This window comes from Hippopotamus amphibius, chromosome 1 (genome assembly GCF_030028045.1).
Source record: "Hippopotamus amphibius kiboko isolate mHipAmp2 chromosome 1, mHipAmp2.hap2, whole genome shotgun sequence".
Classification (NCBI taxonomy): domain Eukaryota; kingdom Metazoa; phylum Chordata; class Mammalia; order Artiodactyla; family Hippopotamidae; genus Hippopotamus; species Hippopotamus amphibius.
Window position 1 is genome coordinate 207,430,825 of NC_080186.1, and position 21,086 is coordinate 207,451,910.

The 21,086-nt window shown below is 38.3% G+C and overlaps 1 protein-coding gene across 2 annotated transcripts in view; it reads right to left on the reverse strand.

Annotated features, from left to right (window-relative positions):
* RASA1 (RAS p21 protein activator 1) overlaps positions 1 to 19,861 on the reverse strand; it is a 97,592-nt gene extending 77,731 nt beyond the window's left edge. The window contains exon 1 of one of the 2 annotated variants that reach the window (XM_057739740.1): positions 18,789 to 19,860. In XM_057739740.1, the coding sequence (XP_057595723.1) occupies positions 18,789 to 19,306 (518 nt within the window). In that variant the 5' untranslated portion in view covers positions 19,307 to 19,860. Of the gene's footprint in view, positions 1 to 18,788 lie in introns of both variants that reach the window. The other variant, XM_057739747.1, reaches the window with a different exon arrangement.
* Between the last annotated feature and the right edge of the window lie 1,225 nt (positions 19,862 to 21,086).

The following is a 21,086-nucleotide window of genomic DNA, read 5'->3' on the forward strand; positions in this document are numbered from 1 at the left end:
CCTGCTAGAACTAATAAGAGATTTCAGCAAGATTTCAGGATACAAGGTTAATATACAGAAGCCAACAGCTTTTCCATATACAAGCTATGAACAAGCGGAATTTTAAATTTAAAACACATTACCATTTATATTAGCACTCCCAAAAATTAAATACTCAAGTATATATCTAACAAAACGTGTAAGATCTACATGAGGAAATCTACAAAACTCTGATGAACAAAATCAAGAAGGAACTAAATAAATGGAGAGAGATGCCATGTCCATAGATTCGCAGGCTCAATATTGTCAAGATGTCATTTCTTCCTAACTTGATCTATACATTCTAGGAAATCTCAATCAAAACCCCAGCAAGCTATTTTATAGCTATAGACAAACTATAAATTCTAAAGTTTACATGGAGAGGCAAAAGACCCAAAATAGCCAATTCAATACTGAAAGAGAAGAACAAAGTCACAGGACTGACATTACTTGACTTTAAGATTTACTACAAAGCCACAGTAATCAAGACAGAGTGGTATTGGTGAAAGAACACACAAACATATTACTGGAAAACAAACAGAAAACTCAGTACCAGACCCACATAAATATAGTCAAACTGATCTTGGACAAAGGAACAAAGGCAATACAACAGAGGAAAGACAGTCTTTTCAACAGTGCTGGAACAACTGAACATTCAAATGACAAAAAAAAAAAAAAAAAAAAAGAATCTGGGCAGGCTTTACATCCTTCACAAAAATTAACTCAAAATGGATCACAGACCTAAATGTAAAGCACAAAACTCCTGGAAGATAACATAGGTGAAAACCTAAATGACCATGGGTGTTGTGATGACTTTTGAGATACAATACCAAAGACATTAAAAGAAATAATTGGTAAGGTAAAACTTCATTAAAATTCAAAATATTTTACCTATGAAAGACAATGTCAGGCTTCCCTTGGTGGTGCAGAGGCTAAGAACCTGCCTGCCAATGCACAGGTTCGAGCCCTGGTCCGGGAAGATCCCACATGCCGAGGAGCAACTAAGCCCATGTGCCGCAACTACTGAGCCTGTGCTCTAGAGCCCGCGAGCCGCAACTACTGAAGCCTGTGTGCCTAGAGCCCCTGTTCCACAACCAGAGAAGCCCCTACTCTCCACAACTAGAGAAAAGCCCGCATGCAGCAATGAAGACCCAATGCAGCCAATAAATAAAAAAACAAATTTATTTTTAAAAAAAGACAATGTCAAGAGAATGAGAAGGCAAGCCACAAACAGGGAGAAAATATTTGCATAAGACATTTACCAAAGGACTGACAACCATTAGAATGGCCAAAATCTGGAACACTGGCAACACAAATGCTGGCCTGAATGGGGAGCAACAGGAACTTTCATTCATTGTTAGTGGGAATCCAAAATGATACAGCCACTTTGGAGGGCAGTTTTAGGGTTTCCTAAAAACTAAACATATCCTTTACCATATAACCCAGCAATTATGCTCCTTGGTATTTTCCCAAATGAATTAAAAACTTATGTCCATACAAAAACCTGCACATGATGTTTATAGCAGCTTTACTGGTAACTGGAAGAAACCTAGATGTCCTTCAGCAGGTGAAGGCATAAATAAAATGAAGTATATCCAGACAATGCAAAAATATTCAACACTAAAAAGAGATGAGCTACCATGCAATGAAAGGACATAGGAACCTTAAATACATATTACTAAGTATAAGAAACCAAAATGAAAAGGCTACATACTACAGGATTCCAACTATTTGACATTCTGGAAAAGGCAAAACAATGGAGATAGTAAAAAAAGATTGCTAAGGGTTGAGGGGGGTAGGGAACGTATGAATAGACAGAACAAGCAATGAAACTTCCTTGTGTTACTACAGTGGTGGACACACGTCATTTACATTTGTCAAAACCCATAAAATGTACAACACCAAGAGTGAATCCTAATGTAAACCATGAACTTTGAAGTGATAAGAATGTGTCAATGTAGGTTCATCGATGGTAACAAATGTACCACTGTGGTGGGGGATGTTGATAATGGGGGAAGTTGTACATGTGTGGGGACACAGGATACAGAATAACTCTCTGTACTTCTTGTTCAATTTTTCTGTGAACTTTACACTGCTGTAAAAAATAAAGTTTATTAACTTAAAAAAAAACTGAGTTGGAAAAAACCAATACTCCTTTAAGCCTAACTATGAGCATTTACCATTTTATAATATTCAAATAGCACTCCTGTTAATTATATATCACCTTTAACATTAAGTCCAACAACTTTTCTGATATGCATCCTCCCAACCCTTATTATTTTGAAAAGATCACTGTAAAAACTGTGAAACAAAAGGGTAAGGTGCTGGTTGCCAAGAGACTTCATAGAGTAGCAACAGCCAAGGTGACTTCTCCAGGGAAATTCAAATTAGTTAAGTTTCAAGAGAAGACTGGAGTCAAGGTTTTTGATCCATCCTCAAAAAGCTCACAAGTGACTAATACAGAAACCAAAACAATTTTTCTATTAACAAAAAATAAATGCCTTCATAATCTTTTCCCAGCTTACTCTCCCCCTGAAAGCCTGTTAAGAGGGAAGCCAAATTATAATCACAAGGCTGTGTAATGAAGAATGTTAACTTATAAATTTCAAAGGAATGATAAATAGGAAAAAATAAAAATCACCATTTACAATACTATTACAACAGAGTAATAATTGATTCAGGTGAAAAATCATCAATGAATACTAAAACCCCTGGGTACTTATTATTTGTTAATTACCTTTTAATAGCAAAATATATGGTGGTATCTACCTAAAACAAGTTCAAACTTATATACATCATCAATAAGACAACTGATATCATATACCCTGGACATGATGTACCAAGAATTCATGACCAAGGCCAAGAATGATTAACTTGAATCTAATTATGAGGAAACAATCAGACAAATACAAAATAGAGATATATCTGCAAAACAACTGTTCTAGACTCTTAAAAAAGGTCAATATCATGGAAGGAAAAAAAGTTGAGGGGAATGTTCTAGATTAAAGGAGACTAAAGAGATATAATAATTAAATGGAATTAATTAAACAAAAACATATAAAGGACATTACAGGAATAATTGAGGATATCTGAATATGAATACGTTAGTGTTAAATTCATCATATTTGGCTTTGTGAGCTGAAGTATTTAAGAGGAAAGTGACAATCTCTTCAAGTAACTCACAAAGAGTTTAGTAAAAATAATATACAATATGTGGATGCATAATGTTAAAAGGATAAATGAAATGTGCCAAACTGTCAAGGTAAAGGATATACAGTTCCTCAGTACACTATTCTTACAACTTTTCTGCAGATTTTTCAACTTAAAAAATTGTGGGGGAGGTTGCTTATTGAGCATGAAATCTGGACAAAGGATACAGATAATTCATATACTGAATGAAAACATTTATCTAACAAAAAGAAAGAAAGAAAGAAAAAGAACTGCACCAAAAACAAAGAGGTTTCAACCTTGGGCTCCCACTCTCTTGTACCTAGATGATCACTGACACATTTACCCTTAATAAGGCTCCATTTTCTATGAGTCCATTATGACTATGTCACTTGCTATAATCCCCATTCTTTAAATATGTCAATACCACCAACTGGTTACTGTCTGATCTTTCTAAACAGAAAGCATCTTTAACTGATCACATGTTAATTTAATTTAGATATTGTGGTTTACTTCTCTAAGAAAACACTTCTTTCCAAGTTTGTTTGAGAAGATCACTGTCATCAATCCTGGAGAAGAAACTTTTATTTTTGTCATTTTCCACCACCTTCAGTAACATCTCAGTTAAATTCAGAACAATGAACAAAGTTTGTCCCACAATCAAGGAAGCAAGAGGGCACCCCAGACAGAATAAATAGTAAATGGAGAGACAGAAAATACCATGACAAGTTTAAGGAATAAACAGCATAGTATTGATGAAAAATTAAATGTTAGAGAACAGTGTAAAATGGCATTGTATGACATACTAAAGCTTTCATTTTCTTATCTCAACCTGCAGGTCTCAAGTCATTGGGTCAAAAGATCAATTTAGTATGTCAGGATCAATTGTTTTTTTGTTTTTTAATGAAGTGAAATAGAACTGAACAGTAAATAGAGTACATCACAAGTAGTAAGGGAAAGTACTGCCTCAAACTTTGTTTCTGTTATACATGTTTGTTTATATGTGTGTGCTGGATCACATACGTAAAACCTATTTCTTTTGGTGAATAATAGGTTTGAAAACCACTACTCTCTTAGACAATGGAGACTCACGAATAGGTCTCAAGAAAGTGTACGGTAAAATGTGTATTTACAAAATCATGCTGACAGTAACATAAAGCAGTTTTTAAACTGCTGGAGGAGTTTCTACTCTAGGTGGCCATGGGCAGTGCTAATTTCGGGGTGCTGTCTAACCCAGGCTACAGAAAGCTGTAGTTAAAGTTCGTTTCTGGTCACAGCACTGTTAAGTAGAGGATGCAGCCCCTGTCAGTGGGCTTTCAGCTCCTTTTTCCTAAATTCCATGAAAAGTTAAATTTATGTAATGACTAAAAGCAAACATCAAACCATATCATTAACTCATCTCTAGTTGCCAGAAATGATAAATGTAGAGAATTATAATAGGATTCCAAAGAACTACCAAAGATTTAAATTTAATTTCTCTTGACATTTATCTTACCATCATCTTAACATTGCTGTATCCCATAAGTAAATACATATAGTAACAACTGCACCCTGGATACCTGGACTAGTTTTCTTAAGGAGAAACTAAAAGGCAGTGAATTATTTCTAAGCCCTCATATAGTCACTGTTTAACCCAGTAACTAGGAATTTCCCCTAAATCCATTCCTAAGCAGCTACCCTAAAACTTGTTGATAGGGGTAAACAACCAAGCTCACTACATATATATGATGGGTGACCTTATAGTCACTTAAGTGAGATAATGTGTGGAAGAATTTTTATACAATTTGTTCCTCAATAAATGAGTAATAAGTGAAGCTAATGATTTACTTAAAAAAAAAACACACACACATTTTCTTTTCAAAGATAAAAACCTGTAAAAAAAAAAAAAAAAGCCAATTATTGCTTCCCATTCAAATGGAAGTAGGTATCTATCTAAATATACCCAAGTGAATGCCTAACAAGATGTATCAAAACTCCTTCCTCTACTACCTAAGATAACCTTCCAAAATGCATATATATGTATATATATATATATCTCTAAACATATTCAAATATCTAGACAGATATATTGAATTACTTAAACACTATTCAAAATGCCTTTTAGAGGGCTGTTAATCTACTGATTATCCCTCCCAAAATAAGTTCATTCCCCTGTTGAAACAACTCTCCTTAAGTGGCACAGAAAAATAAATAAAACAAGAGAGAATGTACCACAGTGGTTAAAAGCATAGACCCGGGAATCAAAAGTCTGTGCTTGAATCATTGGGTAGTTTTAAGATCTAGGAACGTTACCTAAAACTCTCCTTACCTCAATTTCCTCATACGTGAAAATGTTAGCTACAATTATATTTGAGGGGATGGGAATAATCACAGGCATATCTCATTTTATTGTGCTTTTATTGTCCTTTGCAGATAATTGTGTTTTTTTTACATATTGAAGCTTCACGGTAACCCTGCATGGATCAAGTCTATCAGCACCATCTTTCCAACAGCATTTGCTCACTTTGTGTCTCTGTGTCACATTTTGGTAATTCTCACAATATTTTAAACTTTTTCATTATTACTGATTTGTTATGGTGGTCTGTAGTCAGTGACCTTTGATGTTACTACTACGACTCACTGAAGGTTCAGGTATTGGTTCATTTTTTTCAGCAATAAAGTATTTTTTAATTAAGGTATGTATATTTTTTAGACATAATGCTACTGCACTCTTAACAGACACTACAGTGTAAACAATTTTAATATGGAACTCACAGTTAATATCTCCAAGGTATACCTGTACACATTTCCTTTCAGATAAATGTTATGTATTGTATATAAAAACTTAACAGGGACTATCTTTGGCAATAAAAAAGTGATTTTTTTTTCTTTGTATTTCCCAATAGTCCCCAAATTTTCTACAATAAATATATATTAATCATACTTACAGGGGGACTTCCCTGGTTACTCAGTGGTTAAGATTCCAATGCAGTGGTTAAGACTGCCCAGTGCAGGGCAGGGGGCCTGGGTTTGATCCCTGGTCAAGGAACTAGACCACTCATGCTGAAACTAAGACCCAGAGCAGGCAATTTAAGAAAAAAAAAAATCATACTTATGGGACAAAGTGATTTTGTAAAATTACATGGAAGACAAAATGTCCAACATTCAATCAAAAATCACCCATCATACTATGAACCAAAAAAATCACTACTTGGATGAGAAAAAGACAATTAACAGATGACAACACTGATATGAATTAGATATTGGAATAATCTGACAAAGACTGTAAAGCAGCCATCATAAAAATTTTGCATCAATCAATAACAAATTCTCTTGAAACAGACAAAATTCAAGCCAAGGAGTAGAAATTATAAAAAAGCCAACCAAATGGAAATTACAGAACTGAAAACTACAATAAGAAAACCAAAAACTTATTAGATGGGCTCAATAGATGGAATCACAGACAATAGAAATCAGCAACCTTGAGGACAGATCAACATTTTACCCAATACAAACAAGAGAAAAATCACTGAAAAGAAAACAAGTTCTCATAGATGGATGGGACAATGATGAAAGATCCTGATCCATATCATTTTGAGTCCCATGAAGGGAAGAGAAAAAGAATAGAGTTGAAGAGTATTCAACAAATGGCTAAAAACTTCCAAATTTGGAGAAAGACGTAAACCTAAAGATTAAAGTGAGCAAACCGCAAAGAGGTGAACCCACAGAAGTTACACCTTGACACACATATCTGAAAACAAAGAAAAATCTTGAAAGCAACCACACTGAAAGGATGCAGTACCTATAGGACAATACCAACTCAAATGATAGCAGTTTTCTCATCTGAAACCACAAGGTCAGATGAGATGCAAACTAGTTTATGCTGCTAAGTTAGACAAATTAGAAGAAATGAAACCACATATTACCAAAATTCAACCAAAATAAATAAGATATATAATCCTACAGCCACTTTAAAATGAATTCATAATTTAAAATCTCCAAAAAAATAAATCCCAGGCTGAGATGTTTTCACTAGAGAATTCTACCAAATATTAATACCAATACTTCACAAACTCTTCCAAAGAACAGAAGAGTAGGGAACATGTCCTACCCAATACTATGAAACCAGTATTATTCAAATACTAAAACAAGACCAAGATATCACAAGAAAACTACAGACCAATCTCTCTCATGAACTTAGATGCAAAAACTCTCAACATATCAACAACCTTAGTTCAGCAATGCTTGAAAAACATTATACACTATAACCTAATGAGATTTATTCCAGGTATGCAAATCTGGTTCAACATTAAAAAAATCAGTGTAAGCTACCATATCAACACACTAAGGGAAAAAATCATATGATCATATAAACTGACCCAGAAAAAAGCATCTGAAAATATCCAGCATCCATTCATGGTAAAAAGTCACAGTAAACTAGGAAGAGAGGTGATCTACATCAACTTGATAAAGAGTATCTATCCACTCTCTCCCTCAAAAAAGCCTATAGTTAACATCACATTTAATGGTAAAATACATTTAAATGCTTTCCACCTAAGACAAGGAACAAAGTGAGGATGTCTGCTCTCACCACTCTCATTCAATACAGTACTAGAAGTTCTAGCCACTGCAACATGACAAGAAAAAGAAATAAAAGTCATACAGATCAGAAAGAAACTCCCCTCATTTGTAGTTGACATGACTGTCTATGTAGAAAACACCAAGGAATCTGTAAAAAGTCTCTATGGGGGGGGCTTCCCTGGTGACACAGTGATTAAGAATCCACCTGCCAATGCAGGGGACATGGGTTCAAGCCCTGGCCTGGGAACATCCCACATGCTGTGGAGCAATTAAGCCCGTGTGCCATAGCTACTGAGCATGTGCTCTAGGGCCCATGAGCCGAAACTACTGAGCCCATGTGCCGCAACTACTGAAGACCATGCACCTAGAGCCCATGATCCACAAGAGAAGCCACCACAATGAGAAACCCATGCACCCAATGAAGATTAGCTCCCGCTAACCGCAACTAGAGAAAGCCCATGTGCAGCAACGAACATCCAATGCAGCCGAAAATAAATAAAATAAAATAAATTAAAATAAAACAAAGCAACGCTTATTTTAAAAAAAAGTCTCTTAGAACTAAAAGATAAGTTTAGCAAGGTCACAAGATACAAGACCAACATACAAAAATCAATCAGCATTTCTATATACTAACAAGAAACATATGGAAACTTATAATAACATTTACAAAATTGCTCCAAAGAAAACAAAACCAAAAAAATTTAAGTACAAATTAAACAATAGGTGTACAGGATTGATATACTAAAAATTACCATTAACTTAACTGTAAATTAAGTTTAACTGCTGATTAAAGCAATCAAAGAACTAAATAAAAGGAGACATACCATGTCAATATAGTAAATATGTCAGTTCTCCCAAAACTGATCTATAGGTTTAATACAATTCCTATGAAAATTTCAACAAAGTTTTTGTAGACATGGGCAAGCTTGTTCTAAAATTTATATGTAAAGACACAAGTCTTAGAATAGCTAAGCCCATAGTGAAAAGTGAGAGGACTCACTCTACCCAATATTAAGGCTTACTACAGAGCAAGTTATAAAAGAGAGTGATATTAGCAAATGGACACACAGATCAAACGAGCACAATAAAGAACCCAGAAGTAAACCCACACATAAAATTAATTTTTTAAGAAAGCACAAAAGCAATTCAATAGAAGAAAGATATTTGCCTTTTCAACAAATGGTGCTAGAGCAACTAGATATTCCTAGGCAAAAACATGAACCTCAATTTAAACCATAAAACTTTTATAAAAAAGAAATCAAAATGGATCATGGACTTAACTATAAAACATAAAACTATAAAACTTTTGAAAATTATCACAGGAGAAAATCTTTGAGACCCAGGCTAGGCAAAGAGTTCTTAGACTTGCCTCTAAAAGCACAACCTATAAAAGAAAATATTAATAAATTAGGCCTCACAAAAATCAGAAACTTTTGCTCTATGAAAGACCCTGTTAAAAGGAGAAAAAGACAAGCTACAGAATAGGAGAATATATATGCAAACCACATATCAGAAAAAGGACAAATATTTAGAATACATAAAGAACTTTTAAAATGCAATAATAGGGCTTCCGTGGTGGTTAAAAACATGCCTGGTAATGCAGGGGACACGAGTTTGATCCCTGGTCCAGGAAGATTCCACATGCCGCATAGCAACTACTACACAACTACTGAAGCCCACACGCCAAGAGCCCATGCTCTGCAACAAGAGAAGCCACCACAATGAGAAGACTGCACACTGCAACAGAGTAGCCCCACTAGCATCAACTAGAGAAAGCCCACGTGCAGCAAAGACCCAAGGCAGCCAATAAATAAATAAATTTATTAAAAAAAAATAATAAATGAACAATCCTATTGGAAAATGGGCAAAAGAGATGAATAGACATGTCACCCAAGAGGATATACAGAAAAGCAAATTAGCATATAAAAAGATTTTCAACATCATCAGTCATTAGGAAAAATGAATATCAAAATCACAATGTGATATCACTAGGCATCTATGAGAACAGCTAAAAGAAAAAACGGTGAGTAGTGAGGACACGGGGAATCGGTATCACTCATACATTGGTGGTGAGAATGTAAAAGCATACAGCTACTCTAGAAAACAGATTGGCAGTTTCTTATAAAACTCAACATGCAATTACCACACAATCCAGCAGTTGCACTCTTGCACATTTATCTGACAGAAACGAAACTTATGTTCACATAAATACGTAAATACAAATGTTTATAGCAGCTTTTTTTCATAATAGCTAAAATTGGAAAATACTCAAATGTTCTCTGATGAGTGAATAATTAAACTGTAGCACATCCACACCATGGAATACTACTCAGCAACAAAAAGGTACAAAGTATTGATACAAGCAACAACTGGAATAAATCTTAAGAGAACTGTGTTCAGTGACAAATGCTACCGCAAAAGGTTACATGCTGTATGACTGCTTTTATATAATGTTTCGGAAACGAGGAAATGAAGAACAGATTAGTGATTGCCAGGGGTTAGAGATGGAGGAAGCTGGGTTTAGTTATAAAAGGACAACACAAGAGATCCTGGTAGTAATGAAACTGTTCTGTATTTTTACTGTGGTGATGATTACACAAATCCACACGTGATAAAACTGCATAGATGTAAATGAAGACACCCCCCTCCCACATACACACACATGGAGAACTGGTGAAATCTGAATAAGTGAACTATATCAAGGAAATTGATTCCTACTTCTGATACCACCAGATGTTGCCACTGAGGAAAAAGGGATGAAGGAAACATCTCTCTATTATTTCTTATAACTAAATATGAATCTATAATTACCTCAAAATAAGAAGTTTAATTCACAAATCTGAGAGATAAATCAATATTTAGGTAGATAGATATGGATAGAAGAGAGGTATGGTTCTACTATTATACAAGTATCTTAACTGTGAAAACAGTGTAGTGGGTTACACCTACAAAGAAGACTTCAAAGAAATGAGAGGGATCGCTAGGTCTTTCCCTTAGCTAGAGACAGACATATAAGAGGAAGGAATTTTAAAAGTAACAATGAATGTTATAGCAATGAACACAGAGTGAACACAGAAAATCTGCTGGAGTAATGTCCCATCCACAGATTTTCTACGGCTACCACCCATGGTCATGTGTAGGATCTTTTCACACTATAATAATCAGACACACATTTAAATGTCTTCCATCTTTCAACATAAGTATATCCAAAAGAGGAGATGTAAGTCACGAACTCATGAAGAAAGAAGCTAAATATAAGGAAAGTTTTTCTTTCCTACAGTGAAAAATAGGAAATAAAAGAATAAAGACCTGTTTCTCAAGCAGTAAATGTACATTTAATCTACTCCAAAATGATCCAAAGCCATTTTTAAGAATTCAGGGTAGTGTATTCAGCTCTGGATGCCATAACAGAATTCCGTACACTAGATGGCTTAAACAACAGAAATTTATTTTCTCACAGTTCTGGATGCTGAGTCCAAGATTAAGGTGGCAAAAGAGTTGGCTTCTAGAGGCATCTCTCCTTGGCTTATAGATGGAGCCACCTTCTCACTGTGAACTCATATGGCCTTTTCTCTGTGTACACGCACTCCTGTTTGTTCCCTCCTCTTCTTATAAGAACATGAGTCCTACAGAATTACAGATCCACCTTTATGACCTCATTTAATCTTAATTACCGCCTTAAAGGTCCTAACTCCATATACAGCCACATTGAGGGTTAGGGCTTCAACCTATGAATTTTGGAGAGACATAATTCAGTCCATAACACCCAATGACTAGCCAGTCCTGGAGTATGTTAAGTTCTGTATGGGTGCACATATATATGTGTGTAATATATGTACTGGAATGGGAAAGGCAAAGGAACAAGTGTAGTATCTGTATTAGAATTCCAGTTCTATCAGTTTTCGCAACAATGAAAATGTGGATAATATCTATTCACACTGTACAGTTATGAGAATTAAATGAGATAACCTATGTAAAGTGCCTAGAATACAGTAAATGATTACTCAATAATAGGCCTCTGCCTTTCCACTTCCTCCTCCCCCAAAATTAATTATAAATATCACTCAAATCTAAAACATATCTGAAAAATCATGGGAACTGGATCTGTCCCAGTTCTACCACCACCTAGCTATCAGACCTTAAGCAAGCCACTCTACCTGAGTCTGCTTCTGCACTGGTCAATGAAAGAGTTTCCTCTATCACTAAAATACTATGTATCCAGCATATCACTCTCATGATTATACAGTAGTCCTCTCTTATCCTCAGGGGATACATTCCAAGACTCCCAGGCATGCCTGAAACCTCAAATTAGTACCAAATCCCATATATACTCTATTTCTCCCATATACAGATACCTATGATAGTTTAATTTAAAGCAGGCACAGTAAGAGATTAACAATAATTAATAGTAAAATAGAACAATTATAACAATATACTGTAATAAACATTATGTGAATGTAGTTTCTCTCAAAATATCTTATTGTGAAATGTCACGCCTTTCCATCTCAACTAAGCACTATCACACACTATGGTCATAACTTTCACATTTTTAGGTGTAACAGCAAAACTATCATGAATTTCTTTTTTCTTCACAATTTCACAGATAGAAGATTCATTCTTACCATAGAACTTAAGAAGATTTAGTCTTACCATAGATTTTAGTAACCTCCACATATGATTTTTTTTCCATCCTCTATTAAGTAGAAAACTTTCACCTTTTCACTTAAAGTATTTTATAGCTTCTTTGGCATACCCGAATTGCCAACATCACTACTCTTGCGCTTTGGGGCCATTATTAAGTAAAATAAGGCTTACTTGAACACAAGCACTCTCATACTGCAACAGTCAATCTGATGACCAAGATAGGACCACTAAGTGATAGCAGGATATGCTGGACAAAGGTATGATTCATGTCTGGGCAGGATGGAGCAACATTTCATCACACTACTCTGAACAGTGCACAATTATTAAAACTCACAAATTGCTGATTTCTGTAATTTTCTGTTTAATATTTTTGGACCATAGTCAACCAACACTAACTGAAATCATGGAAAGTGAAGCCATGGATAAGGGGGGACTACTATAATATCAAATACTGATGTTACAAAAGCTAATAAAATTTTCTATAAAACTTAAGTAAAAGAATCACAGTATAAAATTTCAAAATCACTCTTTCACATACTTTCATTCTTTCAATTCTTCCAAAACTATCCTCTAATTTGAAGAATATATTTGTACAATGTGTCCATAGATTAATTTTATCATCTTATTTCTATAACATTAGTGCCCTATTGTCCAGCTAGATTGTACATTCTTTTATATTTCTTTCTGTTCCCCCATAATGTTCATTGTTTTACTCACAAAATCATGTAATCACTGCAACACCTGAAAGCATACTCCAAATTCCACTGAGATGTGATTAGACATATGGAGAAGTTATCTGTAAATTTTACATTTTTACATGATAAAAACTAGTTTTTATTTAGTTTCACAACTGAAAAGTACTGCAGGTGATTTCAAGATAACACACCTACCATACATATATTTGCATATGCAAACAATGAGCCCATAACCAACATCCATATTCAGTATCTTTGGTTTAAAATTAAGATAATGGGGGTTTCCTAGGTGGCACAGTGGTTGAGAATCTGGCTGCCAATGCAGGGGACACAGGTTCGATCCCTGCTCCAGGAAGATCCCACATGCTGCGGAGCAACTAAGCCCATGCGCCGCAACTACTGAGCCCATGTGCTGTAACTACTGAAGTCACGCACCTAGAGCCCATGCTCCGCAACAAGAGAAGCCACAGCAATGAGGAGCCCGCGCGCCGCAATGAGGAGCCCGCGCGCCACAACGAAGAGTAGCCCCCACTCGCCACAACTAAAAGAAAGCCCACGCACAGCAAAAAAGACTCAACACAGCCAATAAAATAAATTTATAAAAATAAAAAATAAAAAAATAAAAAAATAAAATTAACATAATGATGATCAAAAGCAAAATATATTGTGGGGATACTGGGACCATCTGATGAAAGACAATTTACCACGCAGACCCTAAGGAAAATACTTAAAAGTACTTGCCCTTTCTCCCATGCCTGTCTAACAACTAGTATTCTAATATTACCTAATATTTACTTGTGAATGAATCTCACCTCCCAGTACTGGTGCCCTTTTATAGCCCACTCCCACACGAAATTAGACTGAGTCACATGATTAGCACTGGTGATTCGAATGTTAGCAAGCATGAAGAACACAGAGGCTTAATAAACGTTGGCATGGTGAGGCCTGTCCTCTGGGAAAGCTCCCTCATGGAACTCATCTGCCACGCTATGAAAAAGTTCAAGCTAATGAAACAGAGAGGCTGGGGGCAGGCGGACGACCCTGGACCCATATACACACACATACATGCACAGATGCCCAGCTATCTACCAGCTGCTCCAAGCATCCCAGCTGAGGTACCAGACTTATGAGTTAAAAAGCTACCTTGGACATTACAGCCAACAGGTGACACATGGAGCAGTCCCCATCAAGCCCTGCCCAAATTTTAGAATCAAGAGCAAATAAATGTTTTAGCAACTAAGTTTTGGAGTGAAGCAATAGGCAACTACAACAACATATATAAACCAATTAGAACAGTTTCTGCTAGGTAGTAAGCAACCAAGAAACGTCAGCAGTAATAATTATTACTGTCAATAACCACTGTAAGTTCCATCATCTGCTCCCACCAAGGTATTGCTTGGCATATCTGAGCTGCTCTTAAAGGCATTCTCTCACTTCTGTAATGGCTAGTAAAGAGGTAGGGAGCAAAGCAACCGAAAGACCTCTTCATTTTCCCCTTTTTCTTCCTAATTTACCCCTGTTGGGTTTTTGTTGTTGTTGTTGTTTTATTTAGGGGGGTTTGTGGGTTTTTTTTTTTTTTTTTGGTCTCTTGTCAATAATGTTTGCCTAGTTTCCCTAGAGTTGCTAATCAATGATCCAGAACAATTAGAGTCTTTGGTCCTGCTCTGTATTCTCAGTAACTACAGGTACCTCTTCAATCTACCCCAGACCACAGGTAAATAATTAAGAGTTCAGTAGGATAGACTCTTCACTAAAAGTCAAAAGTTTATACTCATTCATTCGTAATTCTGTTTTACCTGACAGAATTTTTAGGCAAAGAGCATAGAAACCAATTACCTCTTGATCAGAATAAATTAAGCAGTGTTGGAAACATACCTGTTACTTTTCCTCTAAGACTTTACTGATCCTAATTATATAAATATCTTATTCTTTTAACCCCCATGACCCTTTGCTCATACTTCACTCATGATATTTATCTTAAGCTAACCTGAATGACACACTTAACTTTCTACTAGATCTAAAACTTCCCGGAAGAGAAACTCATTAAGAAAAGGGGTATCTTACTCATTGTTGTATTCCTTAAATTAAGCACCTACTACATTGCTCATACGAATATAGTAAAATTATCTGGTCCTGGTCAGAAACCGCTTTGTCCATAACTAATCTATGCAATTCTCACCCCCATTTTTATTAAGAAATAATGACTCACCCAGCGTTACAACACAATCGGTGACAAAGTTAATGAATGCTACACTTCTTAGTATTAACATTTACCAATTATTTGACTTAAGAACGATTTTTTTTGTAAAAACAGTTAAGATGATTTTTAAGGAAAAGAAAGGTATTATTTACATTCCTTATTTCTTTCTTCTTCAACTTTTAGGCTTGAGAAAGCCTGCATTTTAGGTCCAGGGTAAGATCTAGTTAGGCCAGATGCCAGGCAAATAACATCAAAGGCAAAGCAGGCCTGGTGGAAACCACAGTTAACTGTAGTGCTTGGAACTCACCTAAATGGGACAATCACTACTCAGCTCTAGAAATTTACTCTCAAGCAGGAACAGGAACCAGGTAGAGTCAGGTCCCTGCAGTTTCTCAAGTGATGCTAGAAATCGAGACTTCTTAAGCATAAAGTCTTCCTATTTTTAAACGGCAGCAACTAATCACTAAATGCATGAGCAAGCAATATATATCTGTCAGCTGGATTCAGCTGAAGAGCCTCCTGCTACTGCAGGATCATAGCTAAAATCTCTGTACATAATTGATGGTGGACTAAGGGAACTATGCTCCTTTACTATTACCCCTCACCTCTGGGGAAGAGAGAAAGAAATAACGAGGACCACGAAAAGCAGCTCCATAATAGTACAGGGAGTACCAGTGACAAATTCCTTAACTTTTCTCTCTTGAAAAAGAAGTTTCTTAGCAGTTTTAGATACACAACCATTTACAGCATAAAAACATCTGGGGAGAATTTTTTTTTCTTTTTAAAATTTTTTCCTCAAAATTTGCAAAAAAAAAAAAATTCAAATAAATGTAATAGTTGCAACTACACAAACTTTTCTGGCCTTAACCAAACTAATGAAAATGCTCAGTAATAAACATGAGACTAATGATTCACCATGCACACAGAAAAACAAGGCACAAAATACTAATAGTGTTATTATATTTGCACTGGTCTATCTACATATTGTCACTTGACTTCTCTTGTGACCAACAGCACTGAACAAACTGGACACATCGTTGAACTCCATGACCAGGGAACCCTGGTCTATCTAACAAACCACTGTGGACTCGATCCTATGACCTAAACCTCCTTAATATCATTCTATCAATAACTAAAGTGACTAGTCACTAGTAATCATATATTAATTTAGTCCAAAAGCATTTCTTCAATACGTTTATGAAAGATTTGACATTATTTAACCAAGTCATTAAGGCTTTTCCTTTTATTTAAAATTAAGAATCTATAAGAAAACATTTGAATTCCATCTCTGAACCTGCTTAACCTGACAGAAGCCTTTATGAAGTTAAAATGTTTGATATAATTAATCATGGTAGATGGAACTTTGGAGTTCAAAACATTCTCTCAAATAGCTATTAGTAAGGGAATTCCTATATCAATAGAATTAGTAGGCAATTTAATGACAATAAAATTATATATTACTATTTGGGGAGACTACTAATTTACTAAACACTTACTATGTGCCAGGTGCTGAATACGTTCAGGGGGTTCTCATTAACCTTAAAAACGACCATGTGAGGGAGATACCATTATTATCCCCATTTTACAGATGGGGAAACTGACCTTTCCAAGATCACACAGCTAGTAAGTAGCAGAGTCAGGATTCCAACCCAAATCTTGTCTAACTTCAGAATTTGCACGCTTAACCACTACACTGTATTGCCTCCAGTGACTCTGGGTTGATATCTAAGATAAAGAAAAGAGGGAAATTTGTACTTCTCAGTGGCAAATTTAAAAAACATACCAGAAATGGAGGATACTTTTTAGAACATGTACAATTCTCATATACATAGTCACACAAATAATATTTTTATTCCCAAATACAAACAATAATGATGAAAAGCTCACAATGGACTTCTCACAATTTTTCCTATATACTTGATCATGTTTATTATTAAAAATTTAATGGGAACAGTATGTGTTTTCTGCTCAATTCTGCCATGAACCTAAAACTGCTCTACAAAATAAATTCTATCTTAAAAAAATTTAAAACTGCATTATACTAGATATGCCTATTTCAATTTAGTTAACGACTAACATAAGACTATATTCTTTCGTTATGAAAAGCTGCACTTTATTATAACTACAGGGCCCTTAATATTTAAGTGATTTTTTTCAAAAAGGCTTGAAGGTGTGTAAACAGTGACTGTAAATTTCGAACTTTTAACACTCTCAGAACACCTTCAGAAAAGTCTGAGATACATAGATGTGAAATAAGTTGGAATGAAATTAGACCAAAAAATTGAACTCATAAAAGGAATACAACATCCCTACACCAAGGCTGACAAAAATAAAACTAACTTTACTTTTCCATCAAAAGATGTAGTCTTAAGTCAAAATGTCCTAATTCATTAAGTCCTATCTAAATTTCCAAACAAGTTTATCCAAAAAAAAAAAAAAAAAACCAACCAAACCAAACCAAAAAAACCCTGCAATTGTCTAGAGTGATTGTCAACATAGGAACCAAATCTTTCTTCCTCCGATACTCACTAAGGTTGTCAAAATTCTAAAGGACACTTAAGACTGATATGAGGGATCTATAAAAAAGGTTTTGCCTACTATTACCTCTTCACATCAACATTTTCCTCTCTTCAAGGTCCACCTTTATAAATACATACCTAAGTTCACTTATGAGGAGAACAAGGGAGAAGTACTGTATATGGAAAAGTCATTTGTCCTATATATCCTGCAGCAGACTGTCAAAATTTATTTTCAAATAGAATACTGTATTTGCCACCAACAAACAGCTGAAGGGAAGCACACTATTAATTTTGTTTTGCTCCAATATTGTGCTTTGAAAGCTTCAACTTATATAAGAATTACGCTATATTAATAAATGGGAATTCTACGGCACAAGTTACAAACATTGTTGGAGTATGGGCCCTTAACCACACCTGTAACTAACAGAACTCTCCTTTCTCGCTGATCCACGTTTTCAAACGTGATCCAAAGACTTTTCTGCATCGCAATGCTTTCAACAGGCAGAAGCTGGGATTTGCAGTGCAACAAAAACAATGCATTCTGACCAATGCATGTTTCAAATGATATTAACACAATACTCATTCAAACACTTGTATTCAAAGCTTCTCACTAATCATCTAGCTTCAAAAGGCAACACAACCAGGTTAATATAGACTACGACTGCCTCGGTCGCTGCAAACTCAGCTAAATCCCAGGACGCCACTTCAATTTGCAAGGGGGCAGAACCATATCCGGTTCTCACTGGATACACATCTTCCCATGCTTCCCATCTTTAAAACTTTACATCTTCCCAGAGGAGCAATAAATATACAAAGACGCCAGGGAGTGTGCCTGTAGGGAAGATGAGTGATCAAATTAAACCCCTATGCACGGAACCATAAGCTTCAAAACTTTTCAGAACGAGTCACACCTGAAAGAACGAGGCATGTTTTCCCACTTCTTTCCAGGAGTCAGCTTCCCCCAAAACACCGGTCTTGACTTACTGGTTAGTTGGAGGAGCGGTCAGCGGGATGGCCACCTCTTCCTCTTCGTATTCTGGTCCATCCAGAGAGTCACCTTCGTCCACTGTTCCCAGGCCCGCGCCCAAAGGGGGCAGCTGAGGAGGCGGCGGCAAAGGTGGGAATCCGCCGCCTGCCCCGAAGGTCTCAGCAGGCAACGAGGTGGTCCCCTTGGTGAGAGCCATCTCCCCGCCAGGTCCGGCGGCGGCAGCACCAGCCACGCCAGCAGCAGCACTTCCCCCTGACAGTCCGGCTCCCCCCAGTGTCCCTACCACGGACCCGGGTCCCGGGAACCCTGACCCCAAAGCGGCTCCGCCACCCAGAGTCCCGGCCACTCCGGCCTCCGCCAGCCCAGGAAAGGGGGCGGCTGCCACAGGCAGGGCCGCCGGTATCTTCACCCCACACACTGCCGGATAGGCACTGGAGCCCGCGGCCGCGCCGCCTCCCGCTGCCCCGGCGCTGACCGGGCCGCCCTCCTCACTGCCGGCCTCGGCCGCCATCATGTTGAAGCCCGCTCTCCTCTGCCCTACCCTGCCCGCCCGGGAGCCCCGGGGGCCACCAGGCCCGGGCTCCGAGCCGCCCCACCCAGGCGCGTCCCCTCGTCAGCTCCCCAGGCGGAGGAAACAACAACAAAAGGAGAGAGTCCGCCGCCGCGCCCCCTCTTCGGGCCACAGCCCAGGCTCGGGAGCTACCCGGGTTACGGGAAGAGAAGTGGGCAAAAAACCCAACGCCTGCACAAACGCCGCCCAAACCTTCACCTTACACACCCACACTCACGCACACACACATGCACAGAAGCGAAAAACTTCCTGGCCGCACTAAAGAGGAAGGGAAGCACAGGGGAAGCGGCTGGGGCGGCTGCTGCTCCTTCAGCCACCGCCACTGCCGCCGCCGCCGCTTCTTCACCACCCCAGTTCCGGCCACCCCCACCGCAGCCACCGCCGGTGCCGCTGCTGGGGCTGGGGCCACTGCGGCCGCTTCATCCTCCACCGGGCTGAGACGGGAGGGGTGGGGAGAAAAGAGGAAGGGGGGCGGGGTGGTGGGGAAATCGACTGAACTGCTCCCAACCTGGAGCGCGCAGTGAAATCGACGAGAGAGAAAGGAAGGCGGGGCACGGGAGGAGGAGCGGAGGGAAGGAAGGGCGGGAGAGGAGGAGGGAGAGGGCAGCTTCTGCGCAGGCGCGTTCCCGGCGCGGGGCGGGGGTGGGGGGGCGGGGGTGGGGGGGGCTGGGCCTGGAGGGCCTGGAGGAGGAAAAGGAAGAGTCGGGAGGGAAGGAAGCGGCGGGGACGCGCGGTGCGCGGCCGCGCTCGCTGTCCCGCTCCGGGTGGAGCGCGTGGCGGCGCGGGTGCCTCTCCTGTCGGTGTTGCAGGCGGCGGCGCGCGCCTGCCTCGCTGGGTTTTGTTTGTTGGGCCGGTGAGGCGGAGGAAGGGAGGAGTGGGTCCAGGGCACGAGGCCGCTCAGTGCGGTGAAAACGGGAGAGACGAGAGAGACAAGGAGGGCTTGAAGAGGGAGGACGGGGCAAAGGGAAAGGAAGATGCCGCGAAGCCAGTTCCTTGCTTCCTGACCGGTGAAACAAACACCCGTGGCCGGCGGCGCATAAACCAGACGGCCAAAGCCCTCGGGGGTGGAGGGGGGCCTGCTTGGAAGGTCGAGACGGTACTGTTAGTGTTTCCGTTTTCTTTTCATAGTGTAAATTACTGTATGACTATTACAAGCTAAAAAATAAAATGAAAATTTTAAAACTAGGTTCTGGAATTCAAAACGAAATGGATAAGGGGTGGGGCATATGGGGAGGGCTAAGAATTATAGCAGAAATAGTGGTTGTGAAGTCAGGTTTCTACCACTGTATACGTTTTTTCTTCGCCGACTCTCTCCCTCTATTCCCTTTATCTTGTTCTTTCTCTCTCATTCATTCTCACACACCCCACGACCTGCGCTACTGCAAGTCTGTTGCGTACTAATGAGTTGTGGAGAGGAGAGGTGCCTCAGACAACACTAATCAACGCACTTTTGTCCTCGTTTGTGTGCAAAACACGGCAGGGCATACTCCACGATGCACGCATAAATGCACAGAGCACTTTCAAACGACAAATGTCAAGAAGATGCCAAAGTGTCAGTTACAATTATGTATGGTTTCAAAAATTAACAGTAAACTGAAATTTCGCTCTTAATATAGCCAAAGAGAATGGGTTTTGTCTTTTCTACTGGGATATGTATAAACATAGGTGGAGGAATCATTTCCATTTTTTGAAATTCCAGTATCTGTGATTTGCCCTTTTGGAT